This window comes from Hippichthys cyanospilos, chromosome 21 (genome assembly GCF_059441005.1).
Source record: "Hippichthys cyanospilos isolate Australia breed blue-spotted pipefish chromosome 21, RoL_Hcya_1.0, whole genome shotgun sequence".
NCBI lineage: Eukaryota > Metazoa > Chordata > Actinopteri > Syngnathiformes > Syngnathidae > Hippichthys > Hippichthys cyanospilos.
This window is the reverse complement of record NC_142389.1, coordinates 8,153,213-8,180,934: the sequence shown is the minus strand read 5'-3', so window position 1 is coordinate 8,180,934 and position 27,722 is coordinate 8,153,213. Positions and strand designations below refer to the sequence as shown.

The 27,722-nt window shown below is 37.1% G+C and overlaps 4 protein-coding genes and 1 long non-coding RNA gene across 5 annotated transcripts in view; 2 read left to right on the top strand and 3 right to left on the bottom strand.

Moving 5' to 3' along the window:
* LOC148406463 (uncharacterized) overlaps positions 1–600 on the bottom strand; it is a 30,475-nt gene extending 29,875 nt beyond the window's left edge. Inside the window, exon 1 of the long non-coding RNA XR_015864066.1 lies at positions 521–600. This is a non-coding gene — a long non-coding RNA (uncharacterized LOC148406463). The remainder of the gene's footprint in view (positions 1–520) is intronic.
* Positions 40–2,034, top strand: bet1 (Bet1 golgi vesicular membrane trafficking protein). The gene is made up of 4 exons (XM_088405624.1): positions 40–202; positions 394–500; positions 587–643; positions 1,322–2,034. Exons 1-4 carry the CDS (start codon positions 184–186, stop codon positions 1,475–1,477), a joined length of 339 nt encoding a protein of 112 aa, XP_088261750.1. The 5' UTR covers positions 40–183; the 3' UTR covers positions 1,478–2,034.
* On the bottom strand, positions 1,755–21,539 carry LOC148406461 (putative acyl-CoA dehydrogenase 6). Its single transcript, XM_088405623.1, has 9 exons — positions 21,303–21,539; positions 13,062–13,182; positions 5,600–5,729; positions 4,457–4,563; positions 4,205–4,372; positions 3,937–4,110; positions 3,263–3,424; positions 2,819–2,969; positions 1,755–2,261 (listed from the first exon to the last, which is right to left on the bottom strand). The coding sequence occupies exons 1-9, from the start codon at positions 21,522–21,524 to the stop codon at positions 2,171–2,173; spliced, it is 1,326 nt and encodes a 441-aa protein (XP_088261749.1). The 5' UTR covers positions 21,525–21,539; the 3' UTR covers positions 1,755–2,170.
* Positions 21,540–22,352: 813 nt separating this feature from the next.
* Positions 22,353–23,219, bottom strand: gngt1 (guanine nucleotide binding protein (G protein), gamma transducing activity polypeptide 1). The gene is made up of 3 exons (XM_088404729.1): positions 23,150–23,219; positions 22,953–23,051; positions 22,353–22,791 (listed from the first exon to the last, which is right to left on the bottom strand). The coding sequence occupies exons 2-3, from the start codon at positions 23,046–23,048 to the stop codon at positions 22,666–22,668; spliced, it is 222 nt and encodes a 73-aa protein (XP_088260855.1). The 5' UTR covers positions 23,049–23,051; positions 23,150–23,219; the 3' UTR covers positions 22,353–22,665.
* A 1,723-nt stretch (positions 23,220–24,942) lies between these two features.
* tfpi2 (tissue factor pathway inhibitor 2) lies at positions 24,943–27,408 on the top strand. The gene is made up of 5 exons (XM_088404977.1): positions 24,943–25,081; positions 25,185–25,355; positions 26,591–26,770; positions 26,856–27,029; positions 27,162–27,408. The coding sequence occupies exons 1-5, from the start codon at positions 25,009–25,011 to the stop codon at positions 27,230–27,232; spliced, it is 669 nt and encodes a 222-aa protein (XP_088261103.1). The 5' UTR covers positions 24,943–25,008; the 3' UTR covers positions 27,233–27,408.
* The last annotated feature ends 314 nt before the right edge of the window (positions 27,409–27,722 follow it).

Here is a 27,722-nt window from a genome sequence, read left to right as displayed (position 1 = left end):
TCTTTTTGGTCTTCATCATCATCCGTAGAATAGGGATGACGTGGCGTCTGCTGACGTGCACAGGAAGCAATTGACAGGGAGAGTGATAACACTTCACAATATTCATGTGTAATTTTTTTATGACTCTTCATATACATTACTCACACAAGGACCGATAGACAGCGTTAACGTCAACGTTTCACCATGAGGCGTGCCGGCTTGGGTAAGAAATTACTACTATCATGTAGAGATTATGTAGCTAATGCATGCTGATTTTTGTGTTGGCTAGTTAGCATGCTAATTCCATTAGATGTGCTTTCTAGTGGTTCGCGTCGATCTCCATTTCTTAACGTATTTGTGAATAATAACTACATAAACACCAAATAAATAAACACGATGACTTAATTTATCTAGGTGATGGAGCATCTGGCAACTATGTCGCAAGTGGATACAGTGTGTACGAAGAGGAAAATGAACATTTGCAGGAGGGTTTGAGAGCCAAAGTCAGCGCTTTGAAAAGCGTAAGAATGTTTAAATGTACCTTTTAACGGTTCCGTGCCGTGTCTCGAACATTAACTAGCTAACTTAATTACACGTTTCTTTTCAGTTATCGATCGACATTGGAACGGAAGTGAAGTACCAGAATAAAATGTTGGATGAGATGGTGAGTTTATGGTATCGCTTTCAAAATAAAAGCACATCTGCTCAACATTAACTTAATTGAAATATTATTCGAATGTGTAAGTAAACGTAAGATATTATATTCAGAACTTAATGGAGACGTGTTATGGAACATAGGCAATTGTTTGGATATTTGAAATGCCTGTCCACCAATCAAATGTGAAATTAAACAACCAAGTAAATCTATTGTGAGCTCTGTTTTTCTAATATGGAGTCTCAACAGCTTAAAATTCCATTCACATTTTCAAGTGATTGCTCCAAAAAAAGCTACAACATTGCAGTGAAGTCACAGATTAGCGTTATCAGGGTAAAAAAGTTCAGCGATAACTGGTATGTGATGACTATTGAGTTGTCTTCATTTTTTAGACGATAGCCGGTGGGTGATACCTACAAAAGTGTACACAACTCACTTTTGAGACACGGCAGCTCCATAACTGGTTGAAAAACATACACAATAATTCTTGTTTACAATATGCAGAGTAGTATACCACAAGCAACCTGGGAGCTTTAAAATTGCTGAAAAAGCTTGTCTCTTTTATACAGCTGAATGTAGCTCTTTTTGTAAAATTTACAGAATAATAAATGTTAAATAATGAGTGTTAGTGAGTTTTGAATAGTTTCGATTGAGGACGTTTTTTTTGTGGTTAATTCCCCCAACTAGGACACAGATTTCGACTCAACAGGCGGCCTGCTCGGCGCCACCATTGGCCGAGTCAAACAGCTGTCCAGGGGCAGTCAGACTAAACTGCTGTGCTACATGCTGCTCTTCTGCTTTTTCGTCTTCTTTGTACTCTACTGGTTCATCAAGTTGAGGTGACAGCTGCATCTCGTCTGACTTTGAACACACACCTCAGAAAAACACCATTAAAAATGGTCCGAGATGATTCATGGAGCCAAACGGTTCTATTATCCTGTGTATTTTATGCCCCCAAATGCTGAAGTTGTAAAATTAAATGTGTACAGGGCTGAAGTGATGAGTCAGAAACATAGAAGATAACTTGATTACAGTTGAAAAATGCCAAAGTTCACAAATTGAGAACTGCATGTTCTTATGGTTTTTTTTTTCTGCATAACACTGAGAACAACTCATATGATTCCCTCTGAGAGACATTTACTTTATTTGCTCACAGAAATGGACACATGAATATCTGCGGGGAAAAAAGCAGCAGAAATGTGACATGTTGTCAATGTAAATATACATTTATGATCTTTGTAAGTAAATAAACTTTTGTCCAATTTTCCTTCAATTAAAACTGATGTTTATTTAACTGTACTGACAGTTACCTCTGCAAAAACATCTAGTAATGAATCAAATTCATTATTTACAAAGTACAACTTGTATGCCTTAATAAAACATAAACTGGATTATTCACACAGCATGTTAAATGTAATATTTTTCATTGAACTTCAGTCAAAATGATTGACTTTTACGATCAATATATGAGCTGAACGGCACTTGGGTGATCTTCTCGTCAAAAGATTCTAGGAATTCACATTTTCAAGTGAAACATCACTTCTTGGGTAGAATGTCCATATATTTGCAGATGATTCCGAGCATGACCTCATCAGCTCCTCCGCCGATGGACATTAACCTGGAATCTCTGAGGAAAAAGCAGTAAAAAAGAATTACTTTTCTTTACCATGTACCGTGCCACGCCCCTTTTCACTCTACGTTCATGCCAGGTGTCACTAGATGTCAGTACAGTCTCAAAGTATCAGAACCATTACTGTTATTTTTCCTTAAAAAAACGCTGCTCATAAACCGCCTCAAGACCAACTTTGGGGGACTGTACTGAAGTTAGCGGCCAGCAATAACAGTTGCTTAGCAACCTAGAGACGTGGCTGTTTTTTTTTTTTTTTTCTTTTTTTTTTTTTTAAAGGGTATACGATAGCATGTAAAACTTGAAAATGATTGTCATGGTTCCAACAGTATGCTCTGTGATTTTCAAAAAGATACTTTGACCAAGTACAGCCCCACCCAAAAACATAGCTCTACAACTAACAACACTACAATAACAAAATAGGCTTAGGTTTTCCTCATAATCGGGGCTGGCAATTCCCCGAAAATATATTTACAATTACTGTAAGACAACATACACAGTTTCGACATTAAATAAAGGAAAGTTCAAATCATCAATATTTAATTAATGATACATACCTGTAGAATCTGCTGACCAGCACATCACTGGTGAAGCCCATTCCTCCCCAGTACTGGAGACAGCTGTCACCCACCTCCCTGGCCAGACGCCCCCCCTTTAATTTGGCCATGGACGCCATCTTGGTGACATCATTGCCTTTGATATACAGTGCTGGAGCCACCACAAAGCCAGATATTCAGGTTTTGTCTTCATTATGTGAAATATTCTCCTGAGACCCAGCCTATTTATTTGTGTCCACTCTTGTTCCCGTTTTGTCTCAGCCGGACAGCAAAGTTAATTGCATCCCCAAACACATGAACATCATTGGAAATGCCAAGATGTCCCCTACTTAGCAAACTAGGACTTTGAGTCAGAAGCTATGGACCAAAAACAAATGTCCACCACAGTGGACACAAAGCAATAGGGTAGGTGTCAGGAGGATAGGGAAGATAACCACACCTTACCTGTTGCCTGGTAAAGAAGAGCACGAAGCAGCTCCACCTCCGTCTGCAGCTCGGCAAGCCTGAAATGGACCGCCTGGTGGTAGAGGACCGGCTGGTTGAAGATCTTCCTCTGTCGAGTGTAGTCGATGGTCTCTTGGATGACGATGTCCATGGTGGTCAGGACTAGAGGTGTTCAATTAAGACATGAGGGGAGCGATTTGAATATCGTTTCACGAGTAAATAGCAAGTCAAATACGATTTAACTCGTTGACTGCCATTGACGTCTATAGACGTCATTATTTTAAATTGGCTCACTGCGAAAGTTGCAAAAAATAGTCATGCTCAGTTTCAGCTCATTAAAGTTGCAAAATGTCACAGATACAAATACTTCTTAGTATATGACACAGTACAGTTTGAAAGCACTCCTACGCCACATGGTCAAATGAAATTCCAGCATGTATCCTTTCACGTTGGCCAACTTCTTCAGAAAACATTATCTGACGCTTGTCAAAATTAAATGCAAACAAACCTCCTTACACAGGATTGATGGCTTGACCTTAAGTGAACTCAACCTCCTTGCTTTTTGGTTGCCGGCGCGAAAGGAAATCATCATAAAACGGGCCGCTGACAGTAACGTACGTGGGAAACGGATGACATTAGCAGCAACTGACAAACGAGGAAGAACGCTCTCTCACTATTGGCCACAGCCCAGAGCCTCTCTTCTTGGAACTGCAGCATCTGATAGGTGAAGCCCATGCCTTCCTGGCCAATGACGTTTTTGCAGGGAACACGGACGTCCTCGAAAAATACTTCGGCCGTGTCTGACGACCGCATGCCAAGCTTGTCGATCTTCCGAGCGACGTGCACTCCTAAAACGGGGAGGGGAAGTCGTAAAAGGCGATAATCGGCGGCGCGCCGTTGACAACTTGTTTTGATGGCGGCGCCGTTTTGCGCTTTGCCTACCCGGCAGGTTCATGGGCAAACAAATGAGAGATTTGTTTCTGTGCGGGGGGCCGTCACCGGTGTTGGCGAGGAGACACATCCAGTCCGCCTGGGTGCCGTTGGTGGTCCACATCTTGCCGCCGTTGATCACATACTCGTCCCCCTTTCTCACCGCCGTCGTCTTTATGTCTGGATCGATGTCAGTTCCAGCGTAAAAAACAATATTTTATACGTTTTGTTGTATGACATGAGGATGGACGGACAGAAACTTACTTGACACATCAGAACCGGCTCCGACTTCGCTAACTCCGAGACAGGCGACTTTGTCCCCCAGGATGCTTGGAAGGAGAAACTCCTCCTTGAGCTCAGCTGAACCAAATCTAAATAATTACACACAATTGACAAGTTACTAGCTCGGTTTACTGAGTCGGCAAAACTTGACTTTCAGGCAAGAAAAAAAACAAAACAAAACAAGGCAATTAGAGTAGCATTTTTTTTTAATACTCTTTATTATTTTAAGCTCGTTTCGAGCAAGAGTAGTCGCCCTAATTAAACTCAAGAAGATGCTTCTTGTCTTTTTCTTTGTGCCGCATTTCATGTCACCGGAAAACTCTACTTCAAAAGAACAACAGCAAAAAGCTACATGAGGGAGAAATTTCGCTAAGACATGTACAGTACTTCACAGAACAGTCTGGGGTAAGCTAATTGAAGTAGAACAAACAAAACCAAAACTGGACTCAAAATTCCACCAGGGAACACCATCCCCACTATTGCAAAAAAAAAAAAAAAAAATACACCTAATACCAGTACTAGAATCTTGTAACAGTTCAAGGACCATCAAGTGTATTTCTATGTGCTAATGAGACAGGAAGATTGTTTCAATGTACTTCCAAAAGTGATAGCATTAAAATATAATATAATTTTTTTTTCTGTGGTATTTGATTTAAACATTTTAGAACCACTGCGATTGGATGACTGCTAAATTTGAGAAAATGGAGGGACTAATTATTTTACCCGTACTGGGTAAATATGTTCTTAGCTCCAGGAAAGACTCAAATGAGAAAAAACCCTAACCCGTAAAAATAATAAGGATTATTGTTCGATTATGTCATACTTTACGGATGCTTCTAAGGACATTCCAATTTCACCAAGTTTCAGTGATACAGGTGTTACCTGTTGTTATCTTTCTGCTACAATTCAGCGCTGTGAGGGGTTTAAAAAAAGAAAAAAAAAAGACAAAGCTGCCATACTGAGTATTGTTTTCATCACAGTAAAAGAGGCCAGCGTTGGAGGAAGATTAGCTCCAAGGCTAAATATGCATCTCCATACAGCCCCGATTGCCAAAGTAAGCCGTAGGCGGACGGCGAGGACAAAGGATTTAAGCCCTTCAACGCGCGAGGTTTACCCAATTGTTACCTGGCCAGCGCAGGCGTGGTCATGTCAGTCTGAACGCCGATGGCCATGGGGATGCCCCCGCAGCGGATGTGACCCAGCTCCTCGGAAACTGCCACGCTGTAGCTGTAGTCCAAACCCAAGCCTCCGTACTCTACCCAAAATCAAACAACAAACTAGCATTTAGCATTCATTTCGAGTTGCAACAAAGGAAAAGTAAATATCACCGTTAGGAAAATACCTCATAGTTATTTGCAGTTTAGTTTACATGCATAAAAATCAAAGTCAGGTCCTTAATGGACTTGCGTGAAACAAAACACCACTTTTTAGCAGTTATCAACATCCACTCCTTTCATCATCAATTTTAAAGCATATCACATGAACTGAAGAGCTTGTATTTACACAAAAACATTGCTTCTAAGGGACCTTTACAGGGGAGGGATTGTTAGAATGTAACCTTGGTCTCATGTGGAAAAAATAAAAAAATGGCCAGTTTAATCCATCAGGCTCCCCGTTGTGTGTATTAAATAGCGGCATCAAAATAACTGATTGACTGCAATTAAATATTAACAGTCATAGACCAGGTAGGGCAGAAGACATTAAAATGAAGAAGCGTGATAGAGTTCTCGGGCCAATGAATATGAAAAGATTAAATAAATTTATCTTAAAAGAATATCAAAGCAGAGGGATGGGCATTCTTTATAAGAAATAGCTTTCTTATCACAGAAGCATCCTAAATTTGGCCTACCACATAAATGCAAAGCATTCAGGTGCGACTGCAGCCACAGCTAACATAGCAACAAAAATGCTAATGTAGTGACCATAGCAAAGCTCTTTTGCCAAACTAAACTTGAGAACAACCTGTGTCTGGTGATTGACCAAAGAAAACAACATCTTTTGAGCTGCCACAATAATGCGATGTATCTAAATTAAAAAAGTCTGATTGAGGATTTTTCGAAGAAATTATTAAATGGGAATAAAAAGAGATTAGATTAACCCTTGGGTGGCTGTGTTTTTTTTCCACTATCCTGGCCTTATAATCACTCAACTATATATATATATATATATATATATATATATATATATATATATATATATATATATATATATATATATATATATATATATATATATATATATATATATATATATATATATATATATATATAATAAAAGTAACTATACCGTTATTTTTTATATTTATGAAATTGAATATTTATTATGTCATAATAAGAGTATTATGACTTTTGAAGACGTTTGCTTTATGGGAGTCCAGGCTAAGCCAATCATTGATGTCATGAAAGGCTTGCAAATGTCATAAATTGGTTGCTTGCGCCAGCCGGTGGTTTTTTGGGGTGTCAACACAAAAAATTCTATTGCGCTCCATTCAAGTTGTCGTTGAGAGGATTAATGCAAAAATCGGGGGGAAAAGCATAATAATATATATTTTTTTTAGTATAAAATGTCCTTGTGTGTGTACTTATTATTATGGCTAGTGAGTGTATTTATCTCATAACACAACATTCATCTACATCTTGAGTTAGAACATTGCCACCCTGCGCAAAAATGAACATCATCATCTAATGCTGGGGTGGTAAATATAATCAGCCACTAAACTAATTTCACTTTAGCCATCCGCCGCATGATGAATATTAGCACTGACTGACAATGAACAATTGGGGGCAAATTTTACCGCACAGTTCTGCAACCCTTGCATACGTACCACCCGCCTGACTAGTTATGGAATAACGAACAACACTGTCAGCGATACAGGAATAATGGGACAATGGGGAAAACTGGGAACAGGCATACAAACGAGCGATAGTAGGCCAAGCAAACTGAATTGTGGGGCTAGGAAGTGGGATAGCCAAAACTAAGAGGAAACAGGTGCGGCTGGAGCACGATAGTGCAGGCTGGAAACCCTGCGGTGGATCATGTGGACAGAAGGAAGCGCTCAAGTTTATCCCGCTTGAAACCGAACAGCGGGCTGGCGAGTTGAACAAACAAGCAAGGGAAAAACAAACAAGAACGCTTCAAATTTCAAATGTCAATTCTATAGCCTCATGCTTCTCCTGAGCAGATGTTGCTAAACTTCGGCGGTAGTTTCGCTGTTCTAATATTCTCTGATGTCATGAGAGGGAATCTTAATACGAATATTCTCTGATATTGAGACGTATGAGCTGTGTATGAGTTTTTTCTTTCCTCGAACAATTAACACATAAGAACAAACATCAATCCCCTCAAAAAAAAGATTTTTTTCTTATATCTTTTCAAAAATACTCAAATGTTCTGTTCAAAGGCCCCCCAAATAAGCTAATTTACTCATTATATATGTTTTAATTAAATCGTCCAATTATTCGATTACGGCAATGTCGTCCATAGACTAATTTGGTGTTGGAGAACCTTATTTGACTCAATGCAGTCAAACACCTTTGTGTTGAACTGGAGCAGAGGTTGTGAGCCTGCAGGTCCCCTCCCCTGGGGGGGTAACAGGACTTCAGGGGAGGGGCTGCAGCCTGATAAAAATCGAGAGGAAAAAAAATAAACATTTAAAACAGCTGTGCCTGTCATAATATAAAAATGAAAGGCATACTTTACTTATTTTACAATTTTCAGCAGTTTTATGCATATTATTCATAATTCATTCACTGCCTAGCAGTCTGTGACAGGTCAAGGGTTGATTACAAAATCTGAACTTTTTACTGGGGCTGTTAAGGTGTTAACTTCAGAGAATAAACATTTATTATGATTAATCAGCGTTGGAGGTTTTGTTCAACAGGAGAAGAAACATATCACAGGATGAACGAAAGCAAAACTAAAACCACATCCCAACACGTAGGCTGGCTTAGCTAATAAACAACCAGCCAACTCTATTCTCATTAGCTCCCATTAGTTTGTCATTTATGGGGCACTTTAACACCAGTCAAAGCACTCCCCAAACAAACAAAAAACATAACATACTGTAAAATGCCTACATTTTCCAGTTTTATATTTTTTGTCTTTTTATCAAATCAATATAAACATGCTAGAGTAATGTAAACATAATTTAGTGTTCAAACGTAAATATGAAAGGAGGCCAACCAACATTTTATCATCCTTTTCTTTAATTGCAAAATGAAACGATTACACATAGGTGTTTTTACCATTAATGGTCAATGAAATGAAGTGATGATCTCAAAACCCATTTGAGTCATCCTGGTTTGTTCAAAAGTGATCAGTAGGAACGGCAACTATCAGACTCTCTATATCAAAACGAGTAAATTTGATCCAGTAATTTTTGTTTATTAACTGTAGTGCAGCACAATGGGAAGTAAAACGATCAATTGCATGCGTCACTATCACAATCCTGTCAAACGTGCAAGGTCATAGAATTAGTAATGCACGCGGGGAAAACCACACAGTGAAATGCATTCGTCAGAGTATTACTAAAGCAGGAATCATATGAGCTACTCGAGCGAAATTGATGGGAAACAATTTGGGCTGCCAGTTCCTATCTGTCAAGCGGCTTGCCGTTGCCATGGTGTGAAAGACGGGTTCTTCCCTGTCAGGACAGGGGAAGCCAGGCAGGGCGCCAAGGGTCATCACTGTCCTCTCCCTTGACGCGGCTGTCTGAGGAAAACTTCCTGTTCCCGTGTTTTGACAGGTAACGCGGACTTTCCGTGCACACTCAAATCTCGGCTGCAAAAGTCAAACCCAGGCGCCTGTTTGGCTGCCGAATCTAATCATACTGTCACATAAATACGTTATAAATGTATTAAAACCGATTACATTTATAGCTTATAATTATGATTAAGGCCTAACGATAACAAAAAACATTGTAAAAACGAATTGATGTCAAAATGTAACATCAGTGCGCCCAGAGATTTTCTTCAAGAAGCAGCAGGGCATGTCTGCTCAAGTTAGACTTTCAAAAGTTTAAATATGATCAAGTGAAATGTAGGTCATGTCAACCAACCCACGTGTTGTTTCTTAAAGTAACAGTTAAGACAGATCTGAAAAGATTCAAAATATTTCAGCTACTGTGGTTCTGTATATTATCTGGGTTCGACAATAAAAGATGTTGTATTTTAATGCAACCATGACTAAAACAAATGACGATGTATTATAATGTTGTAATGATTAATCGAGCAATCAACAACTAATGGATCATCACATTGATAGTTTTGAACCTTTGAAAATCAATTCATCAAAATAAATATCCAATAATGTATTATAATAATAAAATAATAATAATAATAATATATAAATATATAATAATATAATATATAATAATAATGTATAGTCCTCTGTGAAAGCAGATTATCACTATGTTAAAAAGAAACATATTTACAATTATCAGCTTTAACTTTGCAAATCAGCAATCAATATTTTATACTATATTTTTTACATTTACAGAATAGTAGTTTTCATAGTTTTTCAATCCTAAACGGTTCACATTAGCTATTTAACATAAGTTTGCATTGCCCGCCATATGGCGAATTCGCCTTACGAGCCCAACCGCGGAACGGATTCATCTCGTAACACGGGGGCCCACTGTATACCGTAAATGAATAATGTTAATGCATTTATAATAACTATGCCGCTTATAATATAATTGTTACGGTTGCCTTCCCTTGACTCATCAGCATGTTTACATTCTTTACAAGCTAAGAGGTCGACGCATCTAATTCCTTTCTCCCGTGACAAATACATAAAATACCTTGATGTGTTTGTTGTTTGGTGCATCAGTGGAAAGGCTACCTGATAATCAAATTGCGTCTTTGCACAGTCGTCCCCCAGGTCATCACGCGCTAATCCTGTCAACTAATGCTCACAGTGTGTATACTCAGCACATTTTAATTCCCTCGCACGCCCTCTTCCCTGACCTGCACACTGCTGGTAAAATCTTCTTCGACAGACTGAAGTGCGTGAATCGTTTATGTTATGAAGTAAATCCACAAATTCATGCGATTACAGCGGAACAAAACAAATTAATTCCCCATTGAAGAGGTGGGGAAAAAAAAACATTTGCAGAGCTGAAACTCTAAACATGGCTGTTAATATTAAAGCCTTGATACCATGGAAATACAATATGCTCCCTATAAGCAATTAAGTGATTAGACACTAAAAATTGGGCCACCAAATTAATTGAACCCAAAGTTAATTTTACGGTTTTCGTCTGAAGGACTTTTACCACTGACTTTTGTCATCATTGACATCTTGATGCTTGGGTTAAATGCGAGTTAAAGAATTGTAATGTTAAAAATATGTATTTTCCATCCATTTATGTGCTCAAGCAATGTAGTGACCGGATTGGTAGATGGGGAATGAACTGATAAAGTAAGCTTTATCTGTTTCTTTTGTGTGTTTACAGTTGAACAAGGTTGCTCATATTGACATTGACTTACTATGCTTTTGAGAGTTATTATTGTTATTACTTTGAGTGTTACTATATTGTGAATAAAAACGTTTTAAAATATGTCATTAATTGAGGATGCGCCTTATAATTCGGTGCGCCTTATAGTGCGGAAAATACGGTAATTTAATCCTAATTTTTCATTCATTTAGTTATCAAATATTCCCTTTATTAAATTATTTCATTGACTTCTATACATTTTCACAACAGTTCTGGCCCAATGTGTTGTGAAAGCATGGGGCACTTTTGTCGCAGAATGACAGTTGTGTGAAAATTCAAAAGTAATCCTTTGAAACTCACGACTCCATCAGCAACACATCTGGTGCACATCTGGTTTTGATATTAGCCAACAGCTGCTGCAGGAAGTTCGTGCGACGCTTCTAAGCAACACTCATTTGAATGCATAATAGTCACAAATAGAAAAAATAAAATAGAAGGACCGATGAAACGTTCCACTAGAGCTAAATGATTTTTTTGTCCAATTTTGATAAATTACATGGTTATCTTTTTTTTTTTTAAGTACTAAATATTTACATGTGTTATTCATGTTGGCTCCTTTTCAACTGTTAGCTATGATGCACATTCATCATGGAAATGACAAGTGATCCAGACAACACACGTCACTTGAGGCCCCGATGAGTAATCACTCTCACTAATTACTACTATATCGTTTTTTGTTTATCTGTTTTTAAACATTCCAACTGAATTAAATGTCACAAAATGTCTCCGTGCTATCGCAGAGCTATGCGCATGAGATGGGCATTTTCTATGCCAACAAACAAAAACAAACTCCAGGTTACATTTGAAAAGCAGCTGGACTGGTTCAAATAGATTTTGCGTTTTGTCAACCAACATGTCTGAACAAGGGTAATTTCATAGAGTTGTTCGAATGTGTCACTAAGACAACATAGGCAAACTGAAACCGTATCAAGATTTTTTTTAAATTCATTTCAGGCTGTAGACAATCCAGGGATCGGCGTCTGTTCAGTTTTAATACCTTTTTTAAAAATTAATAATTGTTGATTATTTTTTCTAATGTGATACCACAATGAACCGAGGCATCTTCTAATCACTCTCAGCTAGTTTAATATTCGTGATCATCTTTTCGTCTTATGGTTTTATCTTCTTTTTATACCTTATATTTGATTCACAATTCATTCAAAATAAACAAGCATAATTTATCAAATTTATCAAGGTAGCGATGAGTCATCAATAATAGGTAAATGACATAAGTGATGACATTGAAGAGCGATCAAAAAAATGTGTTTATTTAAATTACATATTAGAATACATGATTACTTAAAAGGCATTTCAAAACTTTACTCCTTTTGTTTAAAAAAAAATGTTTATTTGAATGACCTTCTCTTGTCCCCATTGCGGGGGATTTCTTTCATTTTGAACAAAGGAGCACCGTCACGACAAAACTTTTAATGGAGCTTTTAAAACCGATGGATTAAAAAAGAAAGACACCCTAGAACGGATAATGAATTATTAATGGATTATTCGCCGATTTTAGGATGACATAACGATCTGCTTCAATGTATGGATGTGCATGTGCAGTTATGCCGCATATTGCACATACAGGGGAGTTGATACATATATATATATATATATATATATATATATATATATATATATATATATATATATATATATATATATATATATATATATATATATATATATATATATCAGTTCGACGCCATGCTGGAGGGTCATATCATTTATTGGTAATTTTATCCACATACGTAACTAATTGGTGAAATTACGTCGGAGACGAGAGACTCCCGACCTGTTTGATGACAGCTTCATAGAGACGCGCTAGCTCGCTTGTCGAATAAAAAGTCCATAGCGTAGGATTTTCGATCCTTCTATTACAATTTGAACTTTTTGGCTACTCTGAAATAAAAGTCTAAACCTTAAAGAGGTTGTTTTGTATAAATCCAAACATTTATATTTTTGTCAAAAACTCAACAACATATCCGTTTTGTCAAAACATGTAATCTTTTATATAATATGTATATAGTAATTTGTTTTACAGACAAACACTCACATACACACACACACATACTAATTAGATGCACATCTCACCAACGGGCTTGTTGACACCAAGAAAACCAGCATTTCCGAGGGTCTTGAAGATTTTATGGGCTGGGAACTTTCCCTCCGCTTCCCACTGATCCACATATGGGTTGATTTCCTGGTCAATGATCTACGGGCAACAGTAATACTTGCGTGAATATAGCGCGTTTGATATTTTCACTGTACAAGCTTTTTCCTTACCACAAAAGGCCGAATTGCTATCTTAATGCTTTTTACAACCCAAAAGAATCTCCATTCCAAGATAAAATGACATGCAGTGGCATCACATACATACATGTTTCCTAGTGTGCAGTGCACACAAATAAATTCAATGTAATCTATCTCTAGCAGACCGCCACAAAATACATTACATATCAATGAATAGAGAGCAGCCAGGGAAAATGCATTACATGGTGAATCTATAACGCTGGTGGTGATGAATACATTGACAGGATCCATGGGTATTCCCACTTGTGTATACGTTTTACAGGCTTGGCTCGTGACATATAATAAGCCAAAAGCAGATGTGTGATTTGGCCTAAATCCCAATCCTGTATACTGAAGGGTAAAATACATGCTAAAAAAAACCTTAAATGTTGGCAAGGATTCAGATAGACGCATGTGTGGTAAACAAAACAAGGGAAGACTATTAACATGACATGTATGGGAGTTATTATAATTATAATCAAGTTCTTCACTCATTTCATTTTGAACGTTGGGCACAGTCATACTAGAACATAGCCAAGGGCGTCCACAAAAATGTTTCAACAGAGTACTTAAATGTTCAAAACGTCTTCAGAAAAAATGACCAAGAACGGCTATTGCTTTGGCAACAATAACAAAACAATGCATGTTTGAAGATCAAATGAGGATCGTAGCCTCTGTAGTCCAGACCAGAAACCATATGTTGTGGTAAGAGCTCTGCGGAATCTCAATAGCATTGAGGGGGTACATTTTTAACAAGTCAAATGACTTTGAACAATCGGTGACTAACTGCTGATTCTTGAGATTGAGCTGTGAACCAGCTAACTTTGGGTGAGTGGTCGGCAGCTGTTCAAATAGCTTATTTACTTTACCGATTCATTCATTTTAACACTCTGCAGTGACAGAGCTGCTGAATTGCAATTTAATCGTCAATTCCATATTTTGGCATCATTATAATGGATGCCTCACAAGAAGCAAAAGGTGAAGAGGCTAGTGTGTCTGTAAGCTAGCAATGGTGTCTAAAGCTTGTGGAAATATTTTACGAAAAATTAGACTGATAGCACAGTCGCTTGCAAAATATGCAACAAAAGAGGCAAAAAAGTACTTCAAACTAACCGATTAGTAATTTAATTGATGAGTTTTGATAGGGGTGCGTGAGTACAAGTACCAATAATTGGATTTTTAAATTTTATTTTAGTCCAAGCTATGTATGGGTGGGTCTTTCTACTTCATTCTTTTTTTTTTTTTAATTATCTGATGGGGGGGGCGTCAAAAGTACTAGCGGCATTATTACTTGGTATCTGTATTGGTGACTAAGGATGTCCTTATCCGGATCACGTGATGGAAAATCAACCTCAATCAAAATATTTTCCGTTTATTGGAATCGAGTGAAAAAGATTGGTGTTATGAAGATTTTTTTCTTGGATTTTTTTAAGGGCGAGAAAAGTGCAGTTATTACCAAAAGAAGATATTGTCAAAATAACAAAATATATTTATTTGTAATATACGCAAAATGTCAATATTGCTGTAAACAGCAGGATTAAACACACACACATACACACACACACAAAAAATGGAAAATGGTTTTCTGCCCTTAATACATTGCTGAGGTAAAGAATCGGGACTTGGCAGATTGGCAGATCCTCAAAATCAACTCGACTCATTGATTTGAACTCTGATGCAGAAAATTGATAAAGACATTCTTCAAAATTGAGTACTTGCACTGGTATCAGTCCAAAAATAAACAAAAAGAAGAAGAATCATTCTATCATTCTATCTAGTCTCTTTTGATAGGACTCTTGCTAATGCTAGCTAACTTGACAGAAACGCTAACCACTAGTCCACAATGTTGCTGAAATCGATCAAGTAAATTCGGTCATATCTTCGTACCTGCTTCATAAAAACGTCAGGACAAAGACAATTTTTGTACTAAAGTTTTCCCGGTCTTTAGTAGGAGGTAGGTGGTGGTACAGTGTATTTTCTCATCCACGGGTCAACAAGAAAAAGGTCAAAGCTAACAGCATCATGTTCGCTTGTATAACAATCATGTCAAACAACTGACTCACAAAGGAAGAGAAAACAATACATTCAATCGTTCCACAGAATTTTGCATAATGTTCTTCAACCTGGAGAGCAAGCGCTCTTCAGTAGTAAAGTGGCGCAATGATTCACACTGAATTTACGAGTATCTCGTATCAGAGCGGCAGATTGTGTGAGTCATGAAGCGAAGTCCGAAAAGAGCGAAGAGCAGGTGGACAATAGGTTTTTCAAATTCTCTTTTTGAGCGGGTAAACTTTAGCAATATGAGTCATCTTAGGGATGGGGAAGTGGTGCGCAGCTGGAGAAGTGCTTTGAAATGACCAACCTATTGTGATGTTTCTACAGGACTATTTCTGTGAGCACTCGGAACCCAAAGAACCCATTCTGCTCAAGCTGACCAGAAGTGGGTTGAAATTTTACCGTTATGTCTCTATTGTTTTAACTGATTTTCTTTTAGATATCAAATTGAAAGAATACACAATTCAGGTGCCAAAAACAACATTTTGCAAACAACCGCATCTACTCAAATTACAGCTGAAACAAATTCTTTAGTAATTTGAGTACCTCTGTGACATCAACATGACCACATTGTCCTGAAATCACGGTCAATTAATTTTGCTTACTAATTGAAGATTTTTTAGCTTTTTTTTGACATTTTAATGTACATACCAAACCAATAACGAATGAATCATAATTATTGCATCTTCTGCAGTGTCAATTTGACGTAATGTATTGTTTTCATTAACGTGGTGGAAATAACACCATGATTTTTGAGAAAAAAATTCCAATTAACAGTATAATTGACTAATAGTCAACTATATTAAAAATATGTGTGAGTTGTAACCCCAGTCAAAACGGATGAAAAACAGGTCATATTTTTGGATTAAAACCAAAATATTATTTATGTTTGGGTTACACACTTTTTTTTAAGTTAAGTTAAATTCTGAATTTGAAGGGCAAACATTTCAAATGGTCCAAGGTGTCCCATTAACAGTGACTGTTCTTTCAAAAGAAAGTATGCTTTTGCTGATTAGCAATGACTTACATAGAACTGGCATTTACTGGGGATGGGAATCATCAAATAAGCCTCAACCAATAATAACACGAGATAAATGAAGCACCCGTATTATGTAGGATTATGGACTATACTCCCTCCTTTATTGTTCTTCCATTAAGCCTTTAAGACAAGTCCGCACTCGCCGGTGAAAGCGTAACCTTGAAAAGCGGGTACCTCGACAAACCCGCTCGTGCGAGCAAACCGTAAAACACGAGCAGCCGCTGCCATTATTCCGAGGTTAAGTCATCCGTGTTCAAAGTTCAGATCCTGAGGAGGGAAAGGGCGGGACAACCGTGCGCCGAAAGGGGAAACATACGGCACAAAACATACTTGGGGTGGGATGCTGCATGCTTTCACAAAGGTTATTGTGGACTATTTGTGTTACATTCCAGGACATCAGCAGACTCGCGTGCTAAAGCGGGGTCAAGAACATCGCGTTAGGGCTTTCATTTTTCTTTGGAAAACAATGAACATTTTGCAGAGCTAAGCATTCAAGGGGAAGTCAAATCAAAAATTTACTTAACAATAATATGTTCCATGTGTCCCCACTTTTCAAAACATGGCATTCTGATTAATATTGTATTTCCGGAAATCGATTTAAGAAGCAAAATCCACCCGTTTTACCCATCTTAAGTGGCATCATATCACAGTTGCACAGGGATCGCATATATCAACCAATCGAGGCTCAGTTTGTGAACATCACAACGACAACAAGCCGTGATTGTTGTTACTTTAGTGCTGAGCAATAATGATGTTTTCAAATGAAAGCAAGTGGAAACTGTCCAACCGGCAAGATAGATAAAAAGTGGATTTGATGCTTTATTTCAGGGATACGTGTTTGAATTATTAGCGCAGCATAGAGCATATTACTGAAAATTTAATTTTTGACTTAATTTCCTCATTTAAGCGCCAAAGTAGCAAAATTGCACCAAGTAACATTTTAAAAGTATGCCTATATATATAACCATTATCGAGGTACGAAGTGATATAAGAATATATGGAGAAGAAAAAAAAAACGCTGGCGTCTGAAGGGTTAACTCAATTTATGGTTCCTAAAGCATCAAATTGAAGTAATGTGAATTTTCTTTAACTCATCAATCAACAATTCACCTGTGAATTGAGTAAAATATTGTAAGCCCGTAGCTAACAATTTTTTTAATGATCGAAATGTACTCATTTTGTTGATAAATCTGTGATATGGTGAAATTTCCATCTCTTCATGTAAGAACACTTTTTTTTTATTGACCACAGAAAACATACAAAAATTTTTAAATGATTCATTTACGGGTTTAGTCAATAACAAAATTGGTCAAAAAACTGATTACTGTATTGCATCCCAAATTAAAAAAAAAAGAAAAAAAAACAAGCATTTTTATATTAATATTTTATATTAATTTTTATCTTTTTTTCATTCAAAACATTGATAATCTAGCTGCTTTGCAAAAGGACAAAAGAAATCTAAGATTATTTGAAATTCTGAGATTTTGTTTAATTTTGGTAATCAAAATACCTCACTTAATTTGATTATCGATTGTTGCACCTCTAAAATAATTAGTTGCAGTTATTCTTGTACTTCTTTTTCATATAAGCTATTTTATGCTATTGTAAATGTAATATTCTTCAAAAAAGTATTTGTACTGAAAAAAAAAAAAAAATATATATATATATATATATATATATATATATATATATATATATATACTTGAAGCCCTTCTTAATTTATTTTATTATTATTGTTTATTTTGTTGGAAAAAAAAACATGGAGAACGTCTAAAAAAGTGACGTTGAACGCAATGGGAGTTGAAAATTTGGGCACACCTAAGATGGAAGCGCTGTAATTCCCATATTATATCAACAGTTTGTTTTTGTTGCACACTCTGTAAACACCCAAGTGCCAATAGAGTGGAAACACTGGCTGACCTTGAATACCCACCGAGGGATTTCCCGTGACTCAATTTATATAGAGGAGCATCTTTTAGTAACCTCCATTATGCTACAGAGAATTCTTTTAATAAACCATGCTGCCTCAAGTTCCTTTTCCGGCCCTAACAGCATATTGTTCTGCATTTCCCTTTCACATTTTCATCCTTCCCATATTCCCTGTGCTGGTTTATTTTCAACCTCCTGGCATCCTTTGAAGGTTTAGTCACACAGTACACTTCCCGCCATTTACCGCAACATTTCCGCTGTCTGCCCTAAATTAGGCGGCTGTTGTTAGTTTTACCTGCCTCATCTACAAATGTCTGTCTTTTTTTTTTTTTTTAAATAGACAGATTCCAAAGAGATTTTATTATCGTAACTTCTACAAAATGCTTAAGGAGATTCAAAGAAAATGTAAAAACAATATTTTTAAAGTCAATTGCTATGTGATGAAAGTCAATTCTATAGAGTACAATACAACTTTTTTGTGCCAAGAAATGGCTTCACATATTTATTAATTTTTCACCGTTTCCAATAAAAGTTTTAATCTTGCGAAAATAAAGGCGTCATGTTGTTAGTGTAAACCAAATTTACAATGAAGTCTGGTGAGAAGCTTGTCAAGTTACACTATGTACATTATAAAAAAGGAAATTGTTATAAATTGAACAAATAAGACTAGATTCTTAAAATACTACTTGCTTGCTCACCTGAAGCTTGATTTGAAGAAAACCACAAATCAAAATACTGGTGAAAAAAAATGTATGTTCCTGAAATCATACAACACAGCTGTATAACCCAAACAACTAATAGTGTGAAGGTTAGGACTTGGCTTGTTATCACCCACATGTAAACAACAGAACCCTCAATAACGCAATAGGATCCCTCCAAATATTTTCCCCACCTTTCCAGTCTTACAAAACAAAAAAAGTTGTGAAATGTTGTCCGTATCTCTCTTCAATATCTGATGGGCTGTTTCACAAATTCCAGTCCCACATCCTCAACACAACCATTTGTCTGAAAGAAAAACAAGCAAACAAGGCACTTTTGCCTCGCCATGCATTTTAAGAAGCTGTACACCGCATCGATTTAAGAGAGTATCTGGGGAGTGAGACTAGCAACAGACAATGGAAAGATGAGGGCAAACACAACCTTGCCTGCTAAATGTAAAACCCCTATACAGTATAAAGTCCAAACAATGGTCAAAGTGTAATGATTTTGTTTACTGCTGGGGCCATGAGAGAACATGGCAAAGCTTGTACTTGGATGCAGACATATCTTTTGAAACCATTTTCTACGTGCTGTAAGGCATATTAACCGATGCCTCTTAGGTGGAGTGATGCAATATATAGTGTTGCTGCAACCAGTCTGTAAGGGTAGAGCATTGCTGAAAAAGACATTGTAGTTCATTACAATGTAATTACTATGCCGGGGGAGGCTTGTTTTTGCCATGTGAAGTGAAATTGCCATAAAATAAGGACTGGCATCTTTTTTTTTTTAATTTCAGGCACTTTATGAACTTGGTTATTTTTTTCTGTTTTAGACTAAGCTGTAACCGGTGTAAACACTGTGCAAGAGCAGTTGACAGTTGTTAAAAGTGCTTTATTTCTTTATTATTAATGTTAAAAAAAGGATACAGTTTTAGGTATATTTATACAATTTTTATAGATGAAAAAATTATTTATAGTCGCCACGAGTGGTAGGGAGTGTGAACTGTCTTCTCTTTCCGGCTTTGCAAAATATAATTGAGAAGCACTGCTATACTTAAATGCACTGGCCACCTTGAGGCATTGGCTGCCCCACCTATATAAATTAATGATGTCCAACAAATAAAAGGTTTACAAGCAGCAGGTGAGAAAAATGAAGGATTTAGAGTTGCCAATAAAGATTTCTTAGCAACTATTTTTTTTTTTTTTTTTTTTACATTCAGTCGGATTTCAAATAATTAATCGCCTGATCCTTAAAAAAATACTCTAACCATTATAGTTAGGCCAGAATGTTTGTTTAAAAGAGCTCATATAAATGGGACATTCTAGAATTGGAGAAAATGTGGGCTTCAAAATTCTAGAAAGGGAAACCTTCACTTTTCAAATTTTCTGCAACAGGTTCATCAATAATAGGTAATAAACTATATAGGTCATCTTACAGAGCAATGGTACACGTTGTATTACATGATTTAATCCAAACATTTACTAAAATCATTCTTACAGGGTTGCAAATCAGCGTTAATGATAGCTTTCTATCAGGAGTATAAACTATATGTTTAGCTAGCTGTTTCTGCTGACCAAGAGAACAAACTTTTTTTTTTGTAAAACATCGCCTTATTGTCATTATATGCAAAACAGTGTTGCATGAGAGCTAAGGTTACCAATTTGATAAGAATATAAAAAAATAAAAGACATAACCTTGCTCTCCTCATTCTTTTGAAAAACTGTCAAGTCCATCATATCATGTGATTCATTTCTTTCTTCTTCTACCATGCCAAAAGGTTTAAGGTAACAGGGTTGCTAGCATGTTGAGGGACGCACGTTCCATGAATAAAAATTATGATTTGAAATTTTATGTTTATTAAAATAATTGTTCTCACAGTTGCAAGAATAAGAGATTCATTGAGGTCATGGCAGGGTGTGGGACATTCAAAATATGTAATTTTGGGGGTACTGCAGACCTTTTGTTTATTTTTAAAACTATTTTCAAGCAGCCTTTTTCTTTAGGTTGTTTTTTTTTAAATGGCACGTTTTTGTATTGTGAATGTGTATTATTTAAAATTTGTTGGGACGGATGGAAAATGCCCTCCAGGTGTGGAGTGACCCAGATGTTGCAGGTGTATATACTTAATGTTATGACCTGCTGGCGTATTATTACTAATGACTTGCAGTGACCTCTCACCCACTTTTCAAGGGCTGCAGATAGTTTGCAGCAACGTTAGACCCAACATCGTCGAGACACTCTCGGGCATTGAATGCCACACAAACAGCAATTTTTCAAAAAACGCTAAAAGTGCACCGATTGTAATTAGCATGCAGTCATACCTTTTTGAGGGATTCCTTGAATGCAAAGTGTTCTGGCGTGTAGATTACGTGGTCAAGCGAAGTCTCTGTGGGGCTGCTTTCGACCTTTTGAGGCGACGCGTGGTCAGCAAAGGAGCGGACGCCAAACAAAGAACATTTGTAGAAAGGACGGGTGCTAACAAGCGCGTTTAAACGCATAGAACCGCAGCGGATCGCCATTGTTGTTTTGGTTTTGTTGCGCATGCGCAGATTAGGATCATGGTGTTAACGTCACTCGATCCCAGATTTATGTCGTTCCAATAACAAGAAAATGAGTATATAATGCATAAAACAACAATGCAGAAGATCCATGTTATTGAAATATGTTCTCAGATAGGAAGAAGATATGGCTCCTATCTAATAGTAATTTAAAAAGAAACAAGGTTAAGGAAATATATTTTAAATAATTTCACAAATTATATTCAGCTAAAAGTTATATAAGTAAAAGATTTTAAAAAAAAATGTGGATGTGAGCTGTAGTTTTTGTCATAAATCCCCAGAAGCTGTTGTACATGAAAAAAGTGGTTTTATTCATTTAATCAATTGATTAATATTTATGTCGAAATACCACATTCATTGCTCTAAATGTATTGGAAAAAAATATGTTTTATTGTGTTTTATAACGAAATCAAATTATACGTTTGTTATAATACATTCGACAATAAAAAGGATTAAAAAAAACACAAGAGATTTGTGATAAGTTAAACGTGTTTGGATCAATTCTTGTACCCCTAGTATAGTTATAAATTTATATTTATATATTTTATTTAATTGTACAGCACTTTGGTTGAATTTTTGTGGAGAGAGAGAGAGAGAGAGAGAGAGAGAGAGATTATTTGTCTCTGTATTTTTCCTTGATATTGTTTGATTGTTTGATTATTTGCATTATTTTTGAAATTATTATTAGTAATATATTTTGGATAACTATTATTATTATAGCATATTGTAGAACATTTGACTTCTCTAGTCCTATTTCTTTCTATAGTTTAGTATATGCGGCTTTAACATTCAGAAATAATTGATGGAGCCAGGTGGAGTTATAAACAAGCACATTTAATGATGTGACTGTGTGGCAGCATCACATTGGATTTTTAATTCCAATTACACATGAGAGGGAAGAATGAAATATAACCTTTGCAAAATAGAGATACGCAATTCCAGAGAAATTGAAAAGATTCAGTGATAGGCTTGGCTGGAAGCTGGGGAACATAATTTAAAGAGTTGTATCAATTCTTCTTTTCCTTATGCCCTTCTAGTCTTCGCAGTCTGCAAATCCGTTTTGGGAGGGCAGAAAAAAATGTCCTTGACTGCTAATCGGAGATATGAAGAACCCTTCATGTTCAGTCTAGCAAAGGACACAGCCACCTTTCTCCTTAAATGGGTTCTTCTCCTCTGAAATGCCTTTGACAAGAGTGTCCTCATCCACTCCGGCCTGAATGTAGTCCTTGATCTCCTCGCAGCATTTAGATGTCTAAAGGGAAACAACCGAGCAGATATCATTCCATATGATCCACCACTTTATCCGCTCCTCCTGCCTGTCTCTTTCAATCGCTATGTTCTTGAATATTAAAAGCCTGGCCGGAATCATTCATTTAGTCCATAAAGAAATCAAAAGAAAGAAAAAAAACTTACCAACCACCTTTGAAGTTTCACTTCAGTTTTAAGTTGGTTAACTTCCATTAGAGCCTTATCCTTATCTGTGAGGTCCTCCACGTTTATGACCGGCATTGTCTAGAAGAGGAAAAAAAAAAAAAGGCATGACAAAAGTTTCTGCATAAGATAAATGATTCAAAAGCATCCAGGAGTATAATCTTTGAAATACTACTCACGATTGCTTGCAGGTGGTTCACTGCGACGGTCCTGCAGAAGAATCCTTCTCCTCTGCTAAATCTGCTTTATAAAGTAATCTGCATAAATGATCCTAATCTCCTAATCTGATTTAAACAAGACCCCGGTGGGAACATGCATAGATCTTAAGGATGTTTTTGACAAGAGGGTAAATTTTATTATTCCATTTTATTTTGGGACGCTTTCTTTGGTGAATATGTAAAGGCTGCAAATCTTTTTTTTCTTTCCATTCTTGGGAAGCCTGAATTTATTTTTGGACTTGCTAAATGTGAGTCAGAGTTGGTGTGCTTTTTATCAGGTCACTTTGATAAAAGGGCTTATCTGTATTTAACCTTCTCCTGTCAAGGTGCATTCTTTTCTGTGGTGGGAATGCATGGTAGTTCTCACACAGCCTGGAAGCAAATTAATGAAGATTCATAACTGCATATTTGTGATGACAGATAAAAAAGAAAAAAACAACAAGGATGTAGAAATGAAAGATATGCCCTATATAGTATTGTAGAAATATTCATTTAAAATTGTAAACGAGTGCAAAAACATTTGAGTCAGAATGATCACACAAAAAAATCAGTAAACCTTTTTTTCTGGATGAGTAGCTCTGAGAGTTTACCCAGGTGAGATAAACTTAATGTCCATAGGGGCGTGGCCAGAATTTCTTCAGTTGGATAGCTAGGGCAACACACCACCTGAGTGAGGCGTGGCTATGTGTGCGCATCCAGTCGTGTTTCTTTAACATACTGTCCACAGCGAAACACATTATTGTAAGGATTGTACTTTTTTTCTTTAGCTATATAGTTAATTGAAAAAAACAACAACTTATGGCTGCATACCAAGAACAGAATGGAAGAAAAATCATAGATTTCAAATTTTCCTTGAGTTAGGCCTCAGAGTAATAAGTGAATGTGTGTGTGTGTGTGTGTGGGGGGGGGGGGGGGGGGGGCACAACATACCGAGAAAATGTAATTTGTGTAATTTGCTAATAATACTGACTGATGACAGAAGTATTAATTTTCATTTTTTTGTATTTAAGATGTATTATTTTTTTTCATTTGGGCCGCTTGGTGGGGCAGTGGTTAGCACACACGCATCACAGTTCAGGGACCTAAGTTCAAATCCACCTCGCTTCCTGTGTGGAGTTTGTATGCTCTCCCCGAGCCCTCAACTGCATGGCAGGTGTATAGGGCATACTAAATTGTCCTTCGGTGTGATTGGGTGCGTGAATGGTTGTTCATCTCTGTGTACCCTGCAATTGGCTGGAAACCAGTTGAGGGTGTCCCCCGCCTGCTGCCCGAAATCAGCTGGGATAGGCACCAGCGAGCCTTCGACCCTTTGCGCTTAAAATGGATTGATGGATGGAATTTTTGGATCGTTCGTTGTGTCAAAACTTGACTGTAAAATTTTAATGCAAGGGATTCTCAATTTAATATTCTCTTGCCAAGTTCATTTAAAGCCTATAAAATATTTAGTTCTGGCAAGTTGATTTAGAGCCTTTAAAATACTCCATTTTGCGTATTAGTCCATCAGCATGTGGAGAGGGTGTTCCTTCTTGCTTGGAACCCCGGGGGGGCAAGAAAACCCCTTGCTACCTCATTCACTTTCTCTCATTTCATTACATGATTCTTGAATATGCAATTAGTCACTTCATGTTTTTCGTAATTATTGCAACATCCACGTGATGTCATCTATGAATTCCTCCTGGCACTAAACCAGCCGCTCGCGCGATCGCACTGAGTCACACTGCATCTCCGCCCCTGAGCTTCCCCCCCTTGTGGGAAACACGGCGATATAAAGCAGGCGTTGGCTTGGAGAGTCGCATCCGCGAAACACACTTGGAAGCACCATGGAGTTTTGCTTACTGGCCTTATTTGCTTTTTTGTCCTCTTTTTGCAAAGTGTTGGCGCTGCGTCCCCGAGGTAATTGACAGTCAGGTGGAAGTCAAGTAGCGAACGTGCAAACTTTGCGCACTTTAACGCTGTTGTGAGTATTTCAACTAATGTGCGTGTGTGTGCGTTTCAGATGTGTGCCTCCTCCAAGTAGACGAGGGTCCCTGCAGAGCCGAAATGGGACGTTATTACTACAACACCATCACTCAAAAGTGCGAGCTTTTCTACTACGGAGGATGCCAAGGCAACGGCAACAATTTCAAGACTTACCACGAGTGCCACAAAACGTGCTTTAGAATACCAAGTAAGTTTACACAAGGTGGCTTAAGGTTTGTAAACTTGTAAAAAACATTGAGTCAAAAAATATATCAAATAATAATGTCAAAAATGTTCCAATAAACTTGGGCCAATTTGACCCAACTTCTTCGGTTGTTTTGTACAAAATTACCCGATTGAGTGAGTTATTTTATTCAAAATGTCTCATGTTTTAAGATTATTTTGTTCAAAACAACTTGGAAAGTTGGGACAATTGCCCCATGTTGTGACCAGTCCCGTTATGACCCAGTTTTTTTTTTTTTTAAATCCAATTGTTTTTAGATTAATGAATCTAACGAACTCATAGCATTAGCTGTGGTTCTGCCTAGTTTGGACTTTAATGAAAGTATTTTTGACCCATTTGTTTTTAGCAAGTGGGTTCATAAGTGGCCCCATTTTTTTACAAATTAAATCTATAACTCAAAACTTAGGTTGCTCATTTTATGACCCAGTTTGGGTTAGGTTTGACTCATAGTTTTTGTAGTGAACAGTTTGGTCAGTCTGCATTCTAAAATCTGTTCAGTCACAAGTAAGCAAAATATGCTTGTAAAAAGGGACCAACCCAATATTTGGGTCACTATTTACACAAAACAACCCTTAAAATTGGTTTATTTTGTACAAGACAGCCTAAGAATTTGATTAATTTGTATAAAACAACCTAGTAGGCTTTTTAACAAGCATAAGTGGGTTATTTTTGACAGACTGGTTCACAACTTGGGTCAATTTGATCCAACTTTCAAAAATCAGTTGTGCCATTGTGTATAAAACAACCTTGAAATATGTTTTGTTTGAAACAACCCCCATAAAAATGGCTGGTCCATTTATGACCAGAGTTATTTTTCACCCACTTGTTTGTAATCATAAAAACAGTTTCTACCATAAAGATTTCTTTGTGATTAATGTGGTTCTATTATTTTAATAGTTATAGATAAAACATGAAATTGTGTTTAACTGATAAGATACCATCAAGCTTCACCTTGAGTTGGAGAAGGGTGGGGGCATGCTCAAGGGCCTATCAGCATTAGTCAGAGAACAGACATGAATCAAAATGTGGTCCAAACCCTTAGATTAGTTTATTCTGATTTAAACTAACTCATTAGATTTAAAATCAGCTAATCAAACATATACTTTAGAGTTTGCTACATATTCCGTACCAGATTGGGCAGATGTTTTGAAGAGGCGTTCAGGATTGACCCAACCTCTTGTTGCTTTTCCTCCAACCAGAGATCCCCCAGATGTGCCGCTTTCCCATGGAGGAAGGTCCCTGCCGAGCCCTTTTCAGCCGCTATTTCTTCAACATGACCAGCATGCAGTGCGAGCTTTTCTACTACGGCGGCTGCCAGGGCAATGACAACCGCTTCCCTGACCTGGCCTCCTGCAATGAGTACTGCAGCCCAAGAAAAAGTGAGAGATTTGAAAGGACTCAAGTGGGAAAATATAGTTTTTTTTTTTTTTACCCTTTCACTAATTTTGTATTGTTGTTTTGTAGCGGTTCCGGTGCTGTGTTTGGACCCTCTGGACAAAGGCAAATGCTCCGCCTCCATACCGCGCTACTACTATAACAAGACCACCAAGATGTGCGAGGAGTTCATGTACTCAGGCTGCGGTGGGAGCAGCAACAATTTCGTCTCCAGGCACAGCTGCATGGACGTGTGTGTTAAAGGTGTGAGCAGGCTTTGACAAAATCCTATTACTGTTGCTCAGCTATTGTGAGCCAATGCTCAAAAGGAGTTTGCTACAAAGGAAATCTTTTTTTATCAGTTTAATGCTAACATATCAAAATGATTTGTTGCAGGAGGGAAAAAAAGCATCGGAGGAAAAATGCGTCGCTTGAGACGAAATCGCATCACTTTCTTGCAAGCGTAGACGCCATGAGATTAAATTGTACACGTCTGTAATTTTTTTTCCTCAGTATTTCTGTATTTTGACTGCAGCATGTTCTGTTGTACCTTTGAGACTGTGAGATTGTAATGTATGTTTTATATGATTGTATGGAGCACAATTTTGTATTAATATCTATATTTTATAAAGTATTTTTTCTATTTTTGCGTTTAGTGGTGTGGTTTTTATTTTCTTAAGAAATTGCTAGTGACAAAGTGGCAGTTCAAACTACAACATGAGACAGCCTGTTCAGTGCAATATAAGTAATCTAATTTATTTAAAAAAATAAATGAATGGAGGTACACTTCAGGGGTTTCTGCAGGTGTTTGCAAATCTAAGTTACTTTCTAATGCCTCGAAAGGAACAGTATAGTTTTCTTTTCAAATAAAGAGCAAATCAATTGGAACACAAGACAGTTTGTCACTAGGTTGTGGTACAGTGTCTCCTTTAGGAACATGGTATGCCTTTGTCTTTA